This window comes from Neofelis nebulosa, chromosome 4, assembly GCF_028018385.1.
Source record: "Neofelis nebulosa isolate mNeoNeb1 chromosome 4, mNeoNeb1.pri, whole genome shotgun sequence".
Taxonomy (NCBI): Eukaryota; Metazoa; Chordata; class Mammalia; order Carnivora; family Felidae; genus Neofelis; species Neofelis nebulosa.
The window spans coordinates 3828088-3847997 of NC_080785.1; the positions used below are offsets into that span (position 1 = coordinate 3828088).

The 19910-nt window shown below is 45.3% G+C and overlaps 1 protein-coding gene across 4 annotated transcripts in view; it reads right to left on the reverse strand.

Annotated features, from left to right (window-relative positions):
- Positions 1–19910, reverse strand: part of DPP6 (dipeptidyl peptidase like 6) — a 953748-nt gene that overhangs the window by 584843 nt on the left and 348995 nt on the right. Inside the window, exon 1 of one of the 4 annotated variants that reach the window (XM_058723703.1) lies at positions 14780–14908. The exons of the other annotated variants lie outside the window; for them this stretch is intronic. Within the exon in view, the coding sequence (XP_058579686.1) occupies positions 14780–14830 (51 nt within the window). The 5' untranslated portion in view covers positions 14831–14908. Of the gene's footprint in view, positions 1–14779; positions 14909–19910 lie in introns of those variants that run through there. 4 annotated transcript variants of the gene reach the window in all.

The following is a 19910-nucleotide window of genomic DNA, read 5'->3' on the forward strand; positions in this document are numbered from 1 at the left end:
CGGTGGCTCAAGGGGTTATTAAAGACGCAGGTGCCCAGCCTCTCCAGTGGCTCTTATTCTCAGCTGCCCATCACAACCACCTGGGGAACCTTCAAAAGTCCCAAAGCCCAGGCCACACCCCCAGAATGACTAAACCAGACTCTCTAGTGTAAGAGGGGTAAGAGCACGTGAAAAGTCCCTGCCGGGTGACTGTCGAGTGCAGTGTCAGAGGGGACCTCCCTCGGTCCCCTAAACTGCAGGGGGTCCCGTGTGACACATGGGCTCTGCACTGTCAGGGGACTCTCTCAAAAAAAGCCACTGTGGGCAGAGGTGCCATCAGATTCATTTTTCTGTCATTAACACAGCGTGAGACTCATACCCGCACTCTTCATAAGCAGCTACTGGATGTGTAAATGAGTGGAGTAAATGGGTAAGTCGAACTCAGCTACCAGTTAGCTTTGTCCAAGATCAATTGTTCATCACAAAAATGAGTCCCGCTTAGTTAACAGGATAGTTAAGATCCAGTGAATTAATGTATGGCGGGGGGGTAGGGGGGTGGGCACCTAACACAACGACAGATTTTCATTTCTATCTTTCCGGTAGCACTTGTGGACTAGGACACTGACACCAGGGTAATTAATCCCAGTATGGTCTTTTGGGCTAAAAAGGCTACAATAACCAGCAATGGCTCCTGCGGAAGATCCAAACTTTGGTGGGGGAGGGAGGGAAGAGGGGAGGGGAGTTGAGGTCCTGACTCAGGACGCAGCAGCACCAAAAACTTCAGATGAACACCAGCTGGGGTCCCCAGACAGGCTTCCCCACGTTTGGGCAAATCCCACAAGAGTTTTGCCCACAAACCAATGAATGGCTAGGTGGGTAGAAAACTGAGACAAGGATTTGGGGGGATCATGATGACGACCAATAGAAAACGAGGTTGTGTTCATCAGGGGCTTTATCAAGGAGACTCGGGGAAGGGTGCTGTGGATTCAGAGGGACAGGACAATAAAAGGAATATGGGGCCTTACCAGCTCATTGCACACTCATCAGCCCCTGTCTCATGCCAAGACTCATTCCTGAGCCGGGAGGGTGACGGTTAAGTCACAAAACAAAGGAAAGGAAAACAGCCTTGTAATCTTCTGCTGATGGCCAAATTTATGTATCAACTTGACCCGTGTTAGGAGGTGCCCAGATATATCTGGCCAAACACTACGCTGGATGTTTCTGTGAAGGTGTCTTTGGATGACGTTAACATTGGAATCAATAAACTGAGTAAATCAGATTGCCCTGATGTGGGTGGGCCTCACCCAATCAGCTGAAGGCCTGAATAGAACAAAAATGGTGATCCTCCCACGAATACGAGGGGACTCCCCATGCCTGACCGCTTCAAGCTGGGACACTGGTCTTTTCCAGCCTTTGGACTTGAAGGGAAACATCAACTCTTCCTGGGGCTCCAGCCTGCAAACCTTTGGCCTGGCAGTTCCGCCATGTTCTCACATTTTCCGCCTCAGACTGGAACGACACAGCTGGCCAGCTCACCAGCCGATCAGATCTTAGGCCTCTGCGATGACGATGCAATTCCTTACACTACATCGCTCTACGGACCTACCTCCTACTAGTGCTATTGCTCTGGAGATCCCTGACTGATGCATGAACACACCAGACACCTGCGTACCTACAGATGACCTCGGTAAGCCCTGTGACCATCGGGATAGAGGATTATCTTTGTTCTACCGCCAGCTGGAGTAATTTTTAAATATAAGAAGTGAAAATTACACTGAGGACCCACGTACCCACTCTCCCACCCTCCGCCCAAGTGAGAGAGAACAGTGAAAGATGACATTAAGCCACAAAACCACCATGCCTGTGCATAAGGACAGGAAAGAGCTCAAAACGGTGCTACTGCGTTATGTACAGGCAAGTGTGACGTGTATCACACAGGGGCTCCATGCTCTCAGATGGGCAAAAGTTGGAACGCCTACAGGTGTCCTGTCTGGTGCACATTCTGAGCCCTCTGTAGTGGGCGGGATCAGTGGAGCACTGAGCCCATCTGTAACACCCAAAATGGCTTTGCTTCCGGCCGATGACCTCTTCCGAAAGAGTGGTTCATCCCTCTTGCGCTTCTGGGGAAGGGGCCATACGCTGGACGTGTCGTTCTGCTGGGATGAAATTCTAGGTCCGAGATGGGGGGTGGGGGGTGGGGAGGGCAGACCAGGTTCTCTGCCCCTTCCCATACCAGTGGTGTGGCCGTCAAGGTGAATGTTACCGGGCTCCGTGAGGTCGGGATATGAACTCAAAGCAATGACACTCTAAATTAACTGCGTGGTGACATAATCTATATTAATTGAACACGATTGATTCTTATTCAGAACAAATGGGCATCTTGGCATGGCCACATTGATATGTCAAAAGGGCTTCGTTATAGTACCTCATTGTCAATAGATAAAGTTGGCTGAATTGGGTCAGCAGGTACCACCTCCAACTGTCCTTTGTTATGATATCACAGAGCCCGAAGTAGACAATAACAGGTGGATTTCAGGGGATACTCATTCCCCCCGCCCCCTGCTGGGCTACCTCTTGCTTACAAGAACACCTTCAGGACTGTCCTCTGCTGCTGAGGCATTCTGACGGGGGCGGGGAGCCACCTGAGCACCAGTCAGGAGGAGGAAGGCGTTTCTTTGGCCATCCCCACTGCAGCTACCCTTGCTATTCCAGACGGAGCCGGGGCTGGGGTGGGAAGAGACGGCACAGAAAGGTACATGCATGTTTTTTGCCCATTCCTGTGGATTTTCCTACTTCTCCCAAGATGAAAGAGGAAAAAGCAGATTTTACTGGACTCTCAGGGAATTCCCAGGCAAAAAGTCATGGAGGTAGAAATGGGCAGGACTACATGAGGAATGAGGTGAATTTTAAATAAGGGGAGTGGTTCATGACAAGGAAGGCTAGATTCAGTAGGAGTGGGGCAGGGCACCCCCCCTTAGAGCAGTCTGGCCATATCTTGGCAGAGTGATGCCATCCCGCGGCTTCCCGATGGGCAGAGGTGAGAGGAAAGCAGTGTTTTCGGATTAACCCAAGTCCCAGGTCCTTGGGGGACCTGGTTCATGGCCATGGAGCCCAGGTGCTCCTGGAAAGCAGGCAAGGTGATACTCTCCACAGCTCAAAGGTAATCATCTTCAAACAACCAACACTCAACAGAGAAATAAGGCCCTCCAAGAAATTCTGATGGCTATGAATAACACAACAAATCACTAGCTTTTGGTCATTTACTCCATGAGCACCTGTGACTTCTCATTCTGAGCGAGACCATACATGGGCGATAGCGGATCTCAGGGTGATGAGCCCCCATCACAGCTCCACAGGGAAGGCCAGCTTCCTGGGGCTGGTGTGACCAACATGGAACCTGAGCTAGCGTCTCAGAGTCAGGAGGGAGGGGCTGATCATGCTAGGAAGGGTCCTGAAAAGTGAGGTGCTGTTGCCAAACACACAAGGAAAGAAGCCACACCAGGAAGGCCACACGTCCCACCCAAAGAACCTGGCCCACGGAGGCAGTGATGAGAAGCCACACTGCAGCACAGGGTCCTAGTGAAAACTAGCAGGAATCTCGGAGATATGTTGGTGTCCTCTAGAATTCCAGACAACTAGGACCACTTGGAGGCTTCTAGTAAGTAAAAAGGAGTGCCTTGATAGAATTTAACTTTTAGAACTATCACCTAGCAGCAAGGTGGGCAATGAACTGCGGTGATTAGGGGCAGGGAGATCACCGTAGCCGTAACTACCCAGCACCTGGGTGAACGTAGTGTGGTCACTTCTCTGCTTCATTTACATTTATTCTTGTCTTCTCGCAGCTTGCCCAAAAGGAATCCAGTCGGGCATCATGTTCACAGCGTGAAGAGTGAAACTTGGGGCACCGGACAACTGTCCGAGCGTGTGGTCTGGCGCTGTTTACCAAAGGTCTGGTAGCTGGCTGTAGCTTCTCCATTCTCCCCCAGTTTGGCTCATGGGGCTACTGAACACTTCTCACATATGTCAAAAGTGTGATTTTGGGGCTCCTAGGTGGCTCAGTTGGTTAAGCATCTGACTCTTGTTTTCGACTCAGGTCATGATCTCACAGTTCATGAGATCAAGCCCCACGTCAGGCTCTGCACTGACAGCTCACAGCCTGCTTGGGATCCTCTCTCTCTCTCACTCACACTCCCTTGCTCACTCACACTCCCTCTCTCTCTCAAAATAAATGAATAAACTTTTTTAAAATGAAAGAAAGGTGATTCTGAAAGTTATTTATCCTGAGGATGCTAACATTACAGCCATATTTGTGGAGAAAGGGTAGTTGTTTTAACAAATGGTGTTGAAACCTCAGATATCCACACCCACACACACACCCACCCACCCACACACACACACACACAGAAATTTAATCCATACTACATATGATATACAAAAACCATCTGAAAATAGACTGTAAGGTCTAAACATAAAACCTAAACTTATAAGACTTCTAGAAGAAAGATAGGAGAAAATCTTTGTGACCTTATATTAGACACGTTGCCAAAAGCAAGATCCCTAACAGGGCCAACTGGTAAATGGGATATCATCAGGAGGAGAAACTTCTGTCAAAAGGGAATGAAAAGAAAAGCTACCATTTGGGAGCAAATATTGGCCAGTCATAGATTAGTCAAAGGACTTGTATCCAGAATATATAAAGAACTCTCAGAATTCAACAATAAGAAAACAAAGCCAACCCTCAGTAATAAAATGGACTAGAGATCTGAACAGACACTCCTCCAAGACAGATACAACATACCTCACTCGGGAAGTGGAAACAAAGCCATAATTTAATAGCAGTACATGTCTACTAAGAGGACGAAGGAAAGATGCCTGATCATGAAAGAATGCACACTCACGGACTCCTTGTGTATACAGTTCTAGGAAATGCACCCTAGACCATGGTGGCTTAAAGCAGATCTCTGGTTTCCGCAGGAGGGCTCCAGAGTGAGCGACACGAGGAAACTTTTCGGGACCACGATGTGTTCCCTATCTCCCTATCTTGATTGTGGGGTTGGTTTCTGGATGTATACATCTGCCAAAGCGTATCAAATCGGACACTTTAAGTATGGGTGGTCTGGGGCCCCTGGGTGGCTCAGTTGCTTAAGCATCTGACTTTTGATTTCGGCTCAGGCCATGATCTCACGGCTTGTGAATTTGAGCTCTGCAGTGGGGTCTCTGCTCTCAGGTCTCCGCTCCGGATCCTCTGTCTCCCTGGCTTTCTGCCCCTCCCCCACTCACACTCTCTCCCTCTCTCAAAAACAAATAATTAAAAACAATCAATAAGGGTAGTTTGCTGTATTGTATTTATCTGTCAATAAAGCTGTTCAAAGAGATAATTAGAATTCTATACGTATGATCCATATCTTTGAATCTTGAGTTTTCTGATCATCTCCTCTTTTATTTCACCCTCCGCTTGTACTGTACTGACACCCTCATTTCCACGTCTCTTCGCCTCGTACCTACAACTATACACAAGTTGCCTTTATCAGGAGAAAACGATATACTGTTTTTTTTTCCCAACAACCCCAGCACTAGCAGCCCCTGGCCATGGGATGGATTTCTAAGTTCCACAATGACAAACATTTAAGAAAAAATATCCAATCTCATCAAGGTGAGCAGTATCTTGGGACTACAGGCAGTTTTTCTCTGGGGCTAAGCAGCTTCCCTGGTGGGTAATCCTTTTCCTCAGACTCGATCAGAGTTAACTCAAATTGGGCTCAGTCTTCCTTCAGAAAAGAAGCTGCTACTTTACATGTAGATACATCCATTGCAGTTGGGAGGCAGGAAGACTTCAGCTTTACGCTTCTCTTTGGCCCTTGAGGACAATCTATACTGCCGAGGTGCTCACATACATAGCAGGTGCACCCTGGGATGCTGTATTTGTCCTACCCTGTCTAGCAGGCAGAAATACCTCATGTCGCTTTCCTCCAATTTTCGTATTCCTGCTTGAACTTAACTTGTTAGTCTGGTGACACATCTCGCTCTCTCTTCCTCTGCAGATCCTGGTTTCTCCAGTCGTGGAGGATTTCTCCCCCACGGGGACTGTCTTGCACGTGATGGGAGACAGCAACTGCGTGTGACCAGCAGTGAGAACACAGGGTTTAAGACCTCCCAGACTCGGGTCGCAACCCTGCATTTCAAACTTGTTTGCCCTCTTGCCAACACGGAACACGCTGCCTCTGTTCCGGCCACACTGCTCCAAGGCTTACGCTGTCTTGTCTGTGCCCCTACATGCACGTGTTTTCTCATATCCCCTCAAACAAATTTCTGTTTATTAAAATGTTACCCACTACTTAAGGCTTCAGTCAAAATGTAGCCCCTCTATTTCAATTTTACTCCAACAAATATCCAACCCTTGCTTCTCCATGAAGACGATAAGAGGGCAAAATATCAAACAAATACATAGACACTGGGATGTAACATGGACATCTACTTTATGAACATATGGATGCTGTTTCTTCCTGGTTCTTCCATTGCCCCCCAAGATTTCCAGCACATGTCTCTGCACACACAGGTAATGCTCAGTATGAGACTCTGAAAAGAGTCTGAAAGTATAATGTATGCTTAATTTATAGCAAAATCATTCCAACATCTTCAATCTGGTATTGAAATTTGCAAGTAAATGGCCATGCTCACGGGCTCCCGCAACCCATCTGCATACTGTTAGCCCCTCCACAGCAACACAAAGCAAAAATGCCTGAGAACCTCCAGTTTGTTTACCTAAGTATATGTATTTACAGGAATAATTATCTCCAAGAGTTCATATTTACTGAGGACTTCGAACAGGAAATGCATGAACTTCTAGGTTTACCACTGGAAATAATTCCTGTGCCTCAGCTCAATAGCTCCCAACTTCCTTGCGCTCATGGATACACCTGGCCACAGGCCATCCCAGGCACCCCCAAACCCTACCTCCAATTCTCCACCTCGGACACCTACCTCACTACCTGGAGTGCAATATCCTTGTCTGCATAAGACTCCACAAAATTTCATGTTTTGATGTCTTGAAGCACACCATTTTATATGCTTGGTCCACACGGGGATTTTCTGAAAACTCATTTTTAAGCATCTAATTGAAGTTTCTCCTCTTTGCAGTCTTCCTCCAAGCCCCCTGCCTTCCAGAGAACATCAGGTGCCCTGTTTCGATGTTTCCAGGGCACTTTATCCCTCTCCCCATCTGGCACCTTGCACATGGTACTCTGATTACTTGTGCTAAATTCCTAGGCTGAATACAAGCTCAGCCAGGGCCTTCTTCATATCTCTACCCAAATTTGTCCTGGAGGGCTTACACAGTGCCTGAAATGGTGCCAAGAAATGGTTGGGGAATTGATCTAAAAGTCTCCTGTAAGTCCTCTTTACCTTACTCTCGGCATTGCTGCAGCTGAAGACAGGAGGAAGAGAATCAAGCATTAAGGGACAGAGATCTACCAGCATCTGTTCCCTAAAAGGCTTAGGTTAAGTACTTGCTTTTTTTTCCCTGCCTTCTTTCCCTAACTGATAAATTATAGAGCAGAAATATTCAGCTTCCTAAATCAAAGGGCTATCTTAAATTCAAAGGTGAATAACAAACAATGCATATATCACATCTATATATAATGGCTAATAGCCAAACTACCTAACGATGTTAATATTCCTAAAGAGAAAAAAAAATATTCCTAAAGAGGGCCAGGCAAGAACAAAAACAACCGGGGAAAGGAAACCTTTTTTGATGTTTTCAGATACTATGGTAACGTTAAGATCAGCAATGAGGCTGAAGTAAATAGACTTGATGAATTCCCAAGTGATTCATGTTCAATCATAAATTTTAATGTATATAGTAAACTGGATTTAAGCTAGCTTCATCCACCCATCCACCCATCCATCTACCCATCCACCCATTCATCCGCCCGTCCTATCCATCCACCCACACACCCATCCATAAACCATCCATCCATCCATCCATCAATTCACCTACCCACCCATCCATCCACCCACCCTCAATCCATCCATCCATCCATCCATCCATCCATCCATCCTCCATCCAACGGATATTTACTTAGCACACACACCTTTAGTCTACATGCTGTAGCTAAATATTAATTATGGGCTAGTGCCCACAGAAAAAGGAAAGAGAAACCAGCCTTTGTTACAAAGTGAAAGGCCTTTGCTTGCACATTACATTTGTGATTCATTTATTTCTCAGAAAATCTTACAGGATAAGTAATCTTGTCACTATTTTACAGATAAGGCAGATGAGATAGGGTGATTAAAGAGCCACTCAAGTCACCCTTAAGTCCATCTGCCTGAGAAAGAGGTTCTCTACATACTCGCTAGCATGGATAATTATCTACCTTTTCTTCATTAAGATGTCAATAACCATGTTGAAACTGCAATGTTTTAAAAATCTTACAAGCATGTTTGTATTTCACATACTCACTTCTCCAATCAGTGCCTTGGCAGGCAACATTTGCAGAAAATGGCATCAACAATCAAAGCACAGAATCTGCACTTAGCAAATCACTCTGCTAATAATGAAGCACCAACAGAATCCCCAGGTCACAAGTTTGTTCGCTGGGCTTCTCTACAGTCCTATCAGTCGCTCTTTGGTTATCATTTGAGAATTTACATCTCCTATATGAATGTTTCCCCTTATAAAACATTCAGCACATTTTCTTTTAGAATCACTGATAATAGAAACTTCCTCAGTTCCTACACGAACACAAGGTGATGCAGGCTTCTTCAAGATTTTGTTGGTGAGGACAGTTTGTAGGAAGACCATTCCACGAAAAACCTACTCGATGCTTTTTCTTTAAGAAGGAACAGCTCTTGCCAGCACATGAGGTGAATTCATGTGCTTTTTTAGACCTTTGGGAAAAAAAAATCAACCCTATTTATCCTAGTTCCGTGCTTTTAGCCCATCAGAAAGGTCTATCCATCTGTTTAATCGATAGCAAACCCAAAGAATCTGTTCTGGTTCACTAGGGGTGGGGGAAAAAAATCTTTAAAGAAAACCAACAGTGCAGCTTGAGTTCCTGAATGTATCTGCTGAAAAAAATCACACGGTATGAACTAAATGTATACTTAAGCCCTTCCTACGCCGGCAGTAAATACAAGGCAGAAACTCGCCTGCTTATTCCAAAACTGACGTCTGACTTTCAAAAATACTTTCCAGCCCAGGAACCCCTCCCCTTTTGGGAAGAAAGAGCTGCTGTATGTTTCTTGGAAGTCCTGACATTACTGGATGAATGGACGGTGCTACTCTGAGCTCCTTTTACCTCCCCCCGGGAACAACAGCCAGGGGCACCGGGGAAGGTGGGAAGAGGCATGACCCTCTAGCGAACCTGGAGACCTTCCCCGGGGCAATGCCAGCGTCCCACAGCTCTGTTCCATCACCCTGCGTTAGCCAATGTTAGTCACACCCTTGGTAGGTTAGTGAAAGCCCACTTTACATCGATTTTGCCGATTCTGGAAAGAGGAGGCCTTTTCCCTGCCCTCAATTCTTTATCCCTCAGTATCAATCCGATGTGCATTTGAGCTTTAAGATCATAAAATATTTACTAACTTCCAGCTTTTAATGTTCGTGAAATAAAGAGCCAAATTAATAATTTTTGAGCGTTGGTTAAAAAGAAACTCAAGACTTTCTCCAAAGGGACAGCATTCAAGGCCAAATAAAGAGGTGTGGCCAGGTCCACCTGGCGTCAAAATGCCTGGCTGCCAAGTGTCACTGGCTATTTGAACCGTAGACAAAAACATCACTGTTCACACGAACTATGATTTGTTTCTCTGTTTCCCTCCGAGAGCCGAAAGCAGGTGATCCGGTTTGGGCGGAAGGACACACAGGAAGATGGAAAGTCAGACCACAGAGAGAGTCAAATACAAGGACAGCCTCACCGGGAGGACGGTGGCAGGTGGCTAGCTGGCTGATGTCACCCTATGGGATGACATCATTTGCTCTACCATCGGGGGCGTCTGAGATTCAGTATTGTCCTTCTTCGGAAAGGCCCCGTGCAACCAAGGGACCACTCCTACCTTAGGGACCCACTAAGCAGAGACCCTGAGCTGGAGATGCAAACACCTACCAAGTGCTGCACTCAGCCTCCCTCAACGCTGAGGGGTAATCCCACACATCACTAACGGTGCACCTACTATGTGCTGGTATGTTCACAGATGCTGTAGTGTAGACATCATCGAGTTTCATCTGCACCCCCAAACACTATAAGGCAGTATGGGCAGCTTCACCTTACGGAGGAGGAAAGGTGGGTGTCAGATAGGCTGAGACCAGCCTAACAGCATACAGATAGGTGGCGGAAGAATCCAAATTCAAATTCTGATCTGTCTGCAATGCAAGGCCTTTTCTACTGAACTAGGGTAATCAAGGCTGGTCCCTCGATTATCCCTCGAACAGAAGGAACTGCCATCCTGTCTGCCATCCTGCCTCTTGGCATCAACAGCTTTACGGTGACCATTCCTACTTCCTAAGAACCTGGAGAAAACAGGTAGAATCGCAGGGCATTCGGAGGAGACCTACAGAAATCCAGTCTAGCCTCATCACATCATAGAGAAGAGACAAAGGTTCACGGAAAGGAAAGGACTTGCCCGAGTTCACGCAACTCCAGAGAGGCAAGGCGGCCACAAGAACCCAAATACCCAGGGCATTGGGTCTACATTGCTGAAATCTACGCTGAGGGTTTGATATTGAGGCAAACCTGGAACGGAGAGACGTGGGATCACAAAATGAAGGCTGCCTCGAACGGTTCAGAAAAAGAATCAAAGGTTAGTGAGGGTTTTAATTTGGTTCTCAGCTTGTGTCATTACTTATGAAATAACCCACCGTATTTTGTTCTTTTTTGGAGATGCATAAATGTAGCTTTGCATATCTAAATGCAGACATGTGTGATGAGCATCAGTATAGACCCCCTGTCCTATCAGAGTACCTGCGGGAATAGGTCTGGAGGTGTGTGTGTGGCTCAGACATCTTTGTGCCCCAAAGAAACACAGAAAGCATCATGAAATATTCACCCACAAAAAAACCACCTGTAAGTGGAAATGATAAAGCAGCAGGATCCTGTTTCTAGTTCTGTATACATCAGCAAAGTTTTTCAGACTGGAAAACTGCACGGCCAACCAACAGCAGATTTAAATACCCCACACCACACAGGCGCTCTCTTTTGTTCCACTAGACTGTAGACTAATTAAGGCAAGGATCGTGTCTTATGATCTCTGTATCACTGACACCTGCTTAGACCTCAGCAGCAATATGAACAAACTTATATCTGGGGGGTAAGTATTATTTTCACTAATTTTATGCCCTTGAAACTGGAGTTCACTGTTCTTGGGACCAAAAATACCTCATTAGGGAATTAAAAATGTAGATGGCCATTGGATGATTTGTCCACACCAAGGCTATTCAAAGCCCTTACCTTGAAAAGCCACTTTGGGGGGTAAGTCCTCTGTATCCTTTGTTCTCCCACTTTAACATCATCTCTTGAAATGACCAGCACAGGAAGAGGAACCGCCCTAACCACGATATAAACTATGTAGTGCCTATACTGCGAGAAGTAATCATTAGAATCGTAGTACACAGAATGTTAGAGCCCGGAAAGGACCTTCAGGTGGTATAATTGTTTTTGATTCTGGCTGTCTGCTAGAATAACCTGGGGAGCTTTTGAAACATTTATTGATATTGTGGGCCCCACCCACTGCGACTTTGACTTGACTGGAGTTTAAACAAAGTTTAAACAAAGCTTTCTGGGAGATTATATTATACTACCTGGATAGAGAATCAAGCTGTTGTGACTTACACACGTCCCCCCAATTTTATAGGTGAGAAGAAAAGGACAAAGGGAAGTCAAGTGACCACTTTGGGCAAAACCATGCATCTTGCTTATCGCTCTATTACATCGCATCGTCTTTCATGAGTTTTGTGATTCCTAAATATTCCTAAATTCCTAATTAAAATAAATTCCTAATAAATTCCTAATTCCTAAATAAATTCCTAAATAAAAGTTTGGGTTGTGGGAAACTTGGGACCAGCCTTTCTAGTACATAAATTTCTCTTGTCAAATATCTGTTAAATCAAATGGCATCACTCAGCATCCAGTAGCTGGATTGAAATCAGTCATTTGGCTACTATAGGCATGCAGTCTGAAGAGCAAAGCCATCTAAAGCACTGATTCCAAACTCTGCTGACTTCTGCAGGTGGACTGGTCCTGGGTTTGCATGGAAAAAAAACTCTCTTATTTCTACTTGCTACCAGCAAAACAATATAAATACATGGGAGCCACCCAAACCATGGGAAGACTGCTGCTGTTTTAGATGAGCACGAATTCGTGGTTTGGTAATGTTTTATTTCATGCCAGGCTTCAATGTCCAGATTTTGAAACTCTATACCCATCATCTTGGCCCTGGCTGTAGACGCGCCATAGATGGGCCCCGGGAAGGAACAGACTCGGAAGTAACCAAGCCCCCAGAATAACTTTGGCCACCTGGATGAGAGACTCAACAGCCACTCCTCTATTAAGAGGCTTTTAAATCCTTACTTGGAAACTGCTTTTGAATCTCTCTGATTTTTACAAGTTTTATTAACAACAGTCTGGAGTGATTAGCATAAAACCACCATAAAAAAGGTAATGAATAATTCAAAGTTGAAACTACAGAGTAATTACATCACCCATTTAAATTCCCCACCCCTAAATAATTAAGGAATCCCTTGGATTATTTAGAATGTGCTTCCTTTTCTGGACTATGCTGTTGGCCAGTGAAATCCTGGGCGTCTCTCTATATCGCCCTGAGGCCTCCTTCCAGCAAACAGGGCCAGTGTCGGTGCTGTGAGTTTGGGGTCTGTGGGCCCCACACATCCAAAAGACCCTCCTCTCTCAGAGGATGCCTTTCCACACACGGCTTGCTGAGGGGCTCATCTGGAGCTTTGGGGTGTCGTATGTAACAAATATTTAGATCACTGGGGAGGCTCGTGGCTAGACGGAAGCTTAGTCTGTGAAAGAGATAATACAAATTACCCTACTGTTCATCCACATATCTACATATGACTCTGATCCATTACCTCTGATGTCACTCAGAACGCTGGAGAGTCTGGAAGCCAGGTCTGAGTATCATTTCAATAAGGCATTCTGGGAGCCCTCTAACAGCTAAAAGCTATGAGCCTCAACACATTTAATCAGACTCCTTCAGACAGATCTAGGCAGGTATTTGGTGCCTTTGGAGCACAGAGTCCTCTGTTTTCCATATGCTCAGATTAAATCTTGGAGCTGGGGGGGGAACCACTCACTTTATAGACGGGAAGTGAAGGGAGGGCAGTAGAAGCAGTTGTGCCCAGGACCCAGGATCAAGAGACTAATCCCAGGAACCACACGGTTGGTTGTCAGACCTTCGGCCCAGGGCTGTGCAAGCTGCATATGCTGCTCCTTAGAGTGTCATCATTTAAGCGTTTTAAATACGCTTTTGTTTACTCAGATGAAATATCCATTTACATGCTCCACATATGCTTTAATTTGGGAAGAAACTGTTTTGGTTCTACCCAGTCGAATGTAAAGCTTTGCTTAAGAAGTAATTTCAAAATTCCTCACAGTCTTTTCAAACTCCCATTATCTGATCATTACAAGTTCAAATAAAGAGAGAGCATGACTCACTAAGTAATTGACACAGCACATCTATAACCCCAGGCCCTTCTTCAATGACGTAGAGCATCATACAGAAAGAAAAGCAGCTTACCTATAGTCAGAAATGCATTAGGTGTGCTAACTGCCCGTTATTTATTCATCTAATGAAGCAATTTCTAACGAGCAGGGTACTAACACTAGCATACCAAAAAAAAAAAAAAAATCAAGTAACGTTAGCGTAAGATGGAAACTTACCCACAAATTTATACCAGCTCTGCGTCATATTTTAAGGAGTCCCTGACAATCAGCTTCAGGGTCATTCGTTCCTTTTTATGTCCTAAACACTCAGGGGTTTTAACTTTGGTACCAGCGTACAACATCAACACACATCTCCCCGAATCTCACGCAACGATTCAGAAAAGAATTCTTTACTTGTTGCTCTGAATCCAGATCCTGACAACTGCAAAGAAGCAATGGTTTCCCTAGATATTTTATCATTCTGCGAGAAGGGGCAAAAGTTGAAAATCCAGAAGCCGTCCACTATCAGGCTGGCTCAGGGGTGATCTTCTCATTGCAGAGGATTACGGTAATAGTCTACAAATGTGTATCACACGTTTGAATGGTTTGTGATTACCGCTGCCTCAGTACTTTCTAATGCTGTAATAGTGCGCTACAGGGCATGAGATTTTCCTCTCTCTGTCTGGTCACACAGGGCTCCTGATAGACGACACAGTCTGAGAGAAAACGCATACAGACCTTATTTTCAGGGCTCTATCTAGTCGCCATCACATCCAACACTGTTCCCAGAGGCCAAGATCAGAAGATGCTGGATGATAGCTGAGTGACAGTAAATATAATTAACCATCATACTGTGGCTCAAATGCTAAGCTGCCTTTTCGAGAAAAGTCGTGTTCTGAGTAAACACCCAGAGTTGCACTGGCTGCTGACTGCATCTGCTACAGATTACTTAAAATTAAATCCCAAACGTTTGGCAAGACATCAGACATGCACAGTTGAACCTCTCCCCAGGAGTTTTGGAAAATAACGCAACTATCTCACGGCGCCTCTCCCACAGTAAGGTAGGTTTTGTGTTGTTTGGTTTTTAAGAAATTGAATCCTTTTTTTTTTTTTTCCTGTAAGTTGATTTGTGTCCTTTTACTCACCCTCCAAAACTGTTTGAATCTGTTCACGCCGGGCAGCCTGGAAGCGTTCATCCCCGCCGGTGACAGGTCGGAAGTCTACCCTTCGCGGCTTCCAGAACGTCAGTGGGACTCCCACGGGCAGATCTGAAGCAGTGTACTGCCCGCGACGCTGACCAGGGTCCTTGCAATCTGAGACACTCCCTAGCTTTCAGAGCTGCTTTCCAACAACCACAGAGTCCGCCACTCAGCACAAAGCAACCAATAGCTAGCTGCACACGACATCCTCAGCCTCGGAGGATCAGACTTACCCCACTGCAAACTGATGTAGGGCAGAGAGGGAAGACTTAGGAATGCCTCCAAAGCAGCCTCCCTGGTGAAAAACGGGGTGTTTTCTAAGCAGCCCTGTTTGCCTCTTCTTCATGTGGGCTACATCAAAGCTCAGGGTCTGCTCTGAGAAAGATAAATGCTAACACTAGTCTCAGCTTAACATGATCAGCTTAACCCTGGGTGTCCCCATTGACCTGAGATGGTCCTTGCTTCTTATGTGGGGTTCTGACCACGGACAGGTGTGTGTCTGGAATACTGGGGGACAGGATTTTCTATACGTGATTCCCGATAAAGGGTGAATGCTGATTGTAGGTTTGGCTGCATCGGCTCGGAGAAACAGAGATTTGGCCATTATCTGCTTAATCTTATGCTAGGAGGGTTCAGGATACCAAGGAGCACATTTATAGTTGCGTCCGGAAATAATCTCAATATGCCTCCCAGAGAAAAGCAATGTGCAGATGGACAGACCCAGACTTTATCACGTTCCCCGCTGTCATGGCGCTGGTGTTTATTGGTTGTTTCTAAACATATTCTTTGAGCACCAACTCTATGCCAGGCACTATGGCCGGTTCTGGGTATAAAAGCGTGAGCCAGGCAGGCATCAACTCTGAAGCGGTGACGTTTATAGTTCAGCGTCATCGTGATTTCATTACCTGTTGCTCTCCCCATGAACAGACCGACTCGCCATAGAGACCAAGAGCTTTTCAAGGGCAGAGACTGGGCCACCATCTTTTCAGAGCCTGACGCAGTGTCCAGCGCACTGTGGGGAGCTTTGCCAGTTCTCACCGACGAGGCTGATGGGGGTCACTCAGGTGTCCCACCATCAACCTGCAAGAGCGATTGCTCTGAGATGATGCTACCTTGACAGAGGTTGAGCAGGAAGGGTTGGACACTCCTAGATAATTCCCACCCAGACACCATTTACAAGAGGAGCCTTAGGTAAATAATTACTTCAACTCACCAGCACACCTCCTGTTTGTCGTCATACTTGGTTAGGACTGTGTTGGAACCCGGAGAATGACTGAGGGTCAAACAGAAGCAGTGAATGGACACTGACCTTTTCGGGATTCTCTTGTCTTAGGATTTGTAGTATTATGAAAGTAACGAAAGGTGGTTTATGGGCAGAGGTAAAATGAATGAACCGAGGAGCTTGAGGAAATCAGCTTAACTCAACTGAAAGGAGCAAGGAAGAAGGGAGGAACGGAAGACAAGAGTGGGAAGGGCCAGGAGGGCTTCGAGGTCGGGGATTCAAGTAGGCAGATGGCAAAACACTGACCCAAGCAGGAAGAGTCTGTACTCGGGAAGTGAATTCAGTAACTGATACATTAGCGTCTTAGCCAGCCACCTCTCTACTCCCAAAGAGCAGCCACCAGGAACACCAGCATCGCTGCATTAAAGGAACATGCTCTACAGCACATGGAGAAAGAGGAGAGCAAAGGAAGACGTGGGGAGAGAGAGATGAGCACAGGGAACCCGTGTGAGGACCAGGCTGCAAGGACACGCGAGGGCCCCGCATCCCTCACTCCAAGCTTTCATCTTGGTGCCTAAGCGGCTGGATGTGGGTCTCCTCTTCACGGGACAGCGGAACCGTGTTGATACTTACGGAAATACGCCGAATCAGAGTGCATCGGGAGACACGGTGTGAAACCTCTCTGCAATCACAGAACATCAGGGATGCCTCATTTCTACAAATAGGCTAATGACTTGTCTTTCCAATGAAAAATCATGATTATCCACCACTGTTGAAAGCAATGCTTGTTGCTAAATATTACTGGCTTACTACCTCTGGGCCCATGTTATATGGCCATTTCTGGTCCCTTGTGGCTGGAAGGAGCCATGTGACATTCTGCTCAATGAGTTCTGGAAGGAAGCAACTTTTACTTCATCATCAGCACCTCCAACTGCCGTGGCAAATGCTCCAGGCTCTCACTCTCTCACTCTGGCAGGGTGACAGGGTGAGGGAGTGCAGACCAGACCCCCCCTGGAGACCAGTGATGGACTGGTGGCATCAGTGAGAAATAACCCTTTCTTTTAGCCTCTTACTGGCACATAACCTAGTCGGATCCTAGCTGTTACAACTTGTAAATTTATTTTCTTAGTTTGTCTTCTCCCGACAAAATCAATACTTAGCCCCAAATGCATTTTTAAAGGTTCTAATGTGTGATGGTACTTTGCAATTTTTTCAGCAAGAAGATCCACTCGTCTGTGCTCCTGAACCCACCCAGGATCACACTTCAACAGCCCAGATCAACAGCTGTGTCGCTGAGCACAGAGGTCATAAGAGACATATGTGTTCGCTACATCAAAACAAAAAGTTGCTGCACAGCAAAGGAAATAATCAACAAAACTGAAAGGCAACCTACTGAATGGGAGAAGATATTTGCAAGGACATAGCCAATAAAGAGTTAGTATCCAAAAAATATAAAGAAATGATACAACTCAACACCCAAGAAACAAATAATCCAACTAAAAATGGGGAGAAGACACGAACAGACATATCTCTGCAGAAGACATCCAGAGGGCCAACAGACACATAAAAAGATATTCAACATCACTCATCATTAGGGAAATGCAAATCAAAAACACAATGAGATACCACCTCATACCTGTCAGAATAGCTAAAATCAAAAACCTAAGTAACTACAAGTGTTGGCAGGGATGTGCTCTTGCACTGGTGGTGGGAATGCAAACTGATGTAGCCACCATGGAAAACGTATGGAGGTTCCCGCAAAAAAAAAAAAAAAATAATAATAGAACCACCCTATGATCCAGGAGTTGCACTACTATATATTTACCAAAAAAAAACCAAAACAAAAACCCAACGCACAAAACCAAAAAAAACCCCCACTAATTCAAAGGGATATATGCACCTCTGTGTTTATAGTAGCATTGTTTACAAGAGTCAAACTACAGAAGCAGCCCATGGGTCCATCGACTGATGAATGGATAAAGATGTGATACATATATACACAAAGGAATATTATTCAGCCATTAAAAAAGGCTGAAATCAAGGCTAGAGCCATCTAGACCATTCCCATTCGAGATGGCGATGCCTCACTTGAAACCAGCATCAGGAAGTGCCTGGCACCCGGGCAGACCAGTGCAGAAAGCTACCGTAGGGCCTCACGCATCGCGCCACATCACCGCATCCGGACAGGAGTGTTCCCTTCCCATCTGAAGACAGCACATTATTTTATCTGCATAGAAAGCCAAGACAAAGAAATGGTCCTAATCTCATGAGCTTAAAGGTTTCCTGGAATTCAGTCTCTCAGAAGCAGCTCTCAAGGGGGGTGTTCCTGCATCTGGGGATCGAAATGCATCAGATCTGTATGTAGCCTATTGATCCTGTCGGTACGGAAGCGGAGCAAGCTGATGCCCTTCTGTCTTTTCAACTTGCCACTTAAGGGAAGTCGCAAGTGAGACGACATGGACAGCTACAGGGATTGGTATTGTGGAAAAAATATTCCAAGCTAAGAGATCCATGCTGGCAGAGCTCCTAGTGTTTTCCCTTTAGAGTCTTGTAAGTAAGAGGACCAAGAAAAGTTGATTAATATTTAATTGATGGCAGATAAAAATAATGTGATCTTGAATTTATGTAATTTTGGAAAGGTAGGCATGATGAATTCGTCACCCTGGAAACAGACCATGAGAACCTCAGCACCAGAAAACTTTTAATCACTGAAAAATATGGGTAAGAAAATGTAGGTTTCTGACACTTCATTATACAATGCTTTTTAAAAAATTAGATTCTGCCATGCTGACCATATTTCTTCCAGGTCATTTGTAGTTTTGTCTTCCAGGCCACTTCTAAAATATTAGGATAGCCAGGGACTTCACTATCTGAGGTCAAAGAGAGGGCTGTTGAAGTTTTTGAAGAATTGACATTAACTCAAATATTCTGTGAACACGTCATATTTGTAGATGTACCTTGCATTTCCTTATGTATCTACATAAAAAGTTTTTCTCAATGTTTTAAGTCAGAATCCTCCTGGGAGATCCCGAATCTTTATAACATTATTGGCAAACCGAAACTTGTAAAGTCATTTTTAGCTTAAATTTTATCAAAAATAACATGGGTTTATTGATTTTTAAATACACGGAAGTCTATCTTCACTTAATGACACAGGGAGTTGACACAGGAAACGAACAACCATGAATGTAAATTTTATATCTTGAGAAGATGGAAGTAACAGAAAATCAAGCCACCTTCCCAGAGCAAGTTAGCGACTCCTCGCGTGACTAAAACTTAAAGTAAGCCTTGCAGTGAAACTAAAGTTTTGATTTAAGGGAAAGGAAGGGACACCATTATGGGTGTTGGCCTGGTGGTGGCGAGTGGGGAAGTCATGATGAACCAAAGCTTTACAGCCTCCTCTGGGTTATAGATCATTACAGCTCATCTATCATCTGACTTTCCGGGACAACACGTATGAAATAACAATCACTTACATGTACAAGGGCTGGAGTTTAGGTGGTTAAGAATTTACCTCCAGAATATCAATACGCACAGGATGGCTTCTAACGTAAATCACCATTTCAGGACTCACACTTTCTGATCTGACTCCCATGGCCACTTACGTACTCTGTAGTCTCCATTCACTCGAGCTTCACATAAGGACACTGTACCACCATCTTGCACCCCCATTTCATCCACTCATTGTTCTGTATGTAACCTAAAAATTCAGGTGTGCAAAAAGAGCACCTTCCTTATTTTCTTTATAACAACTAGAATTTGCATTCGATGTTCTGTCCGGCAGAAGAAAAGGCAGCTCAATCTCGCTCGCCACTGGAGGCCAGGACCGTCCCAAGGTCCCGTGGGTTTCAGAGG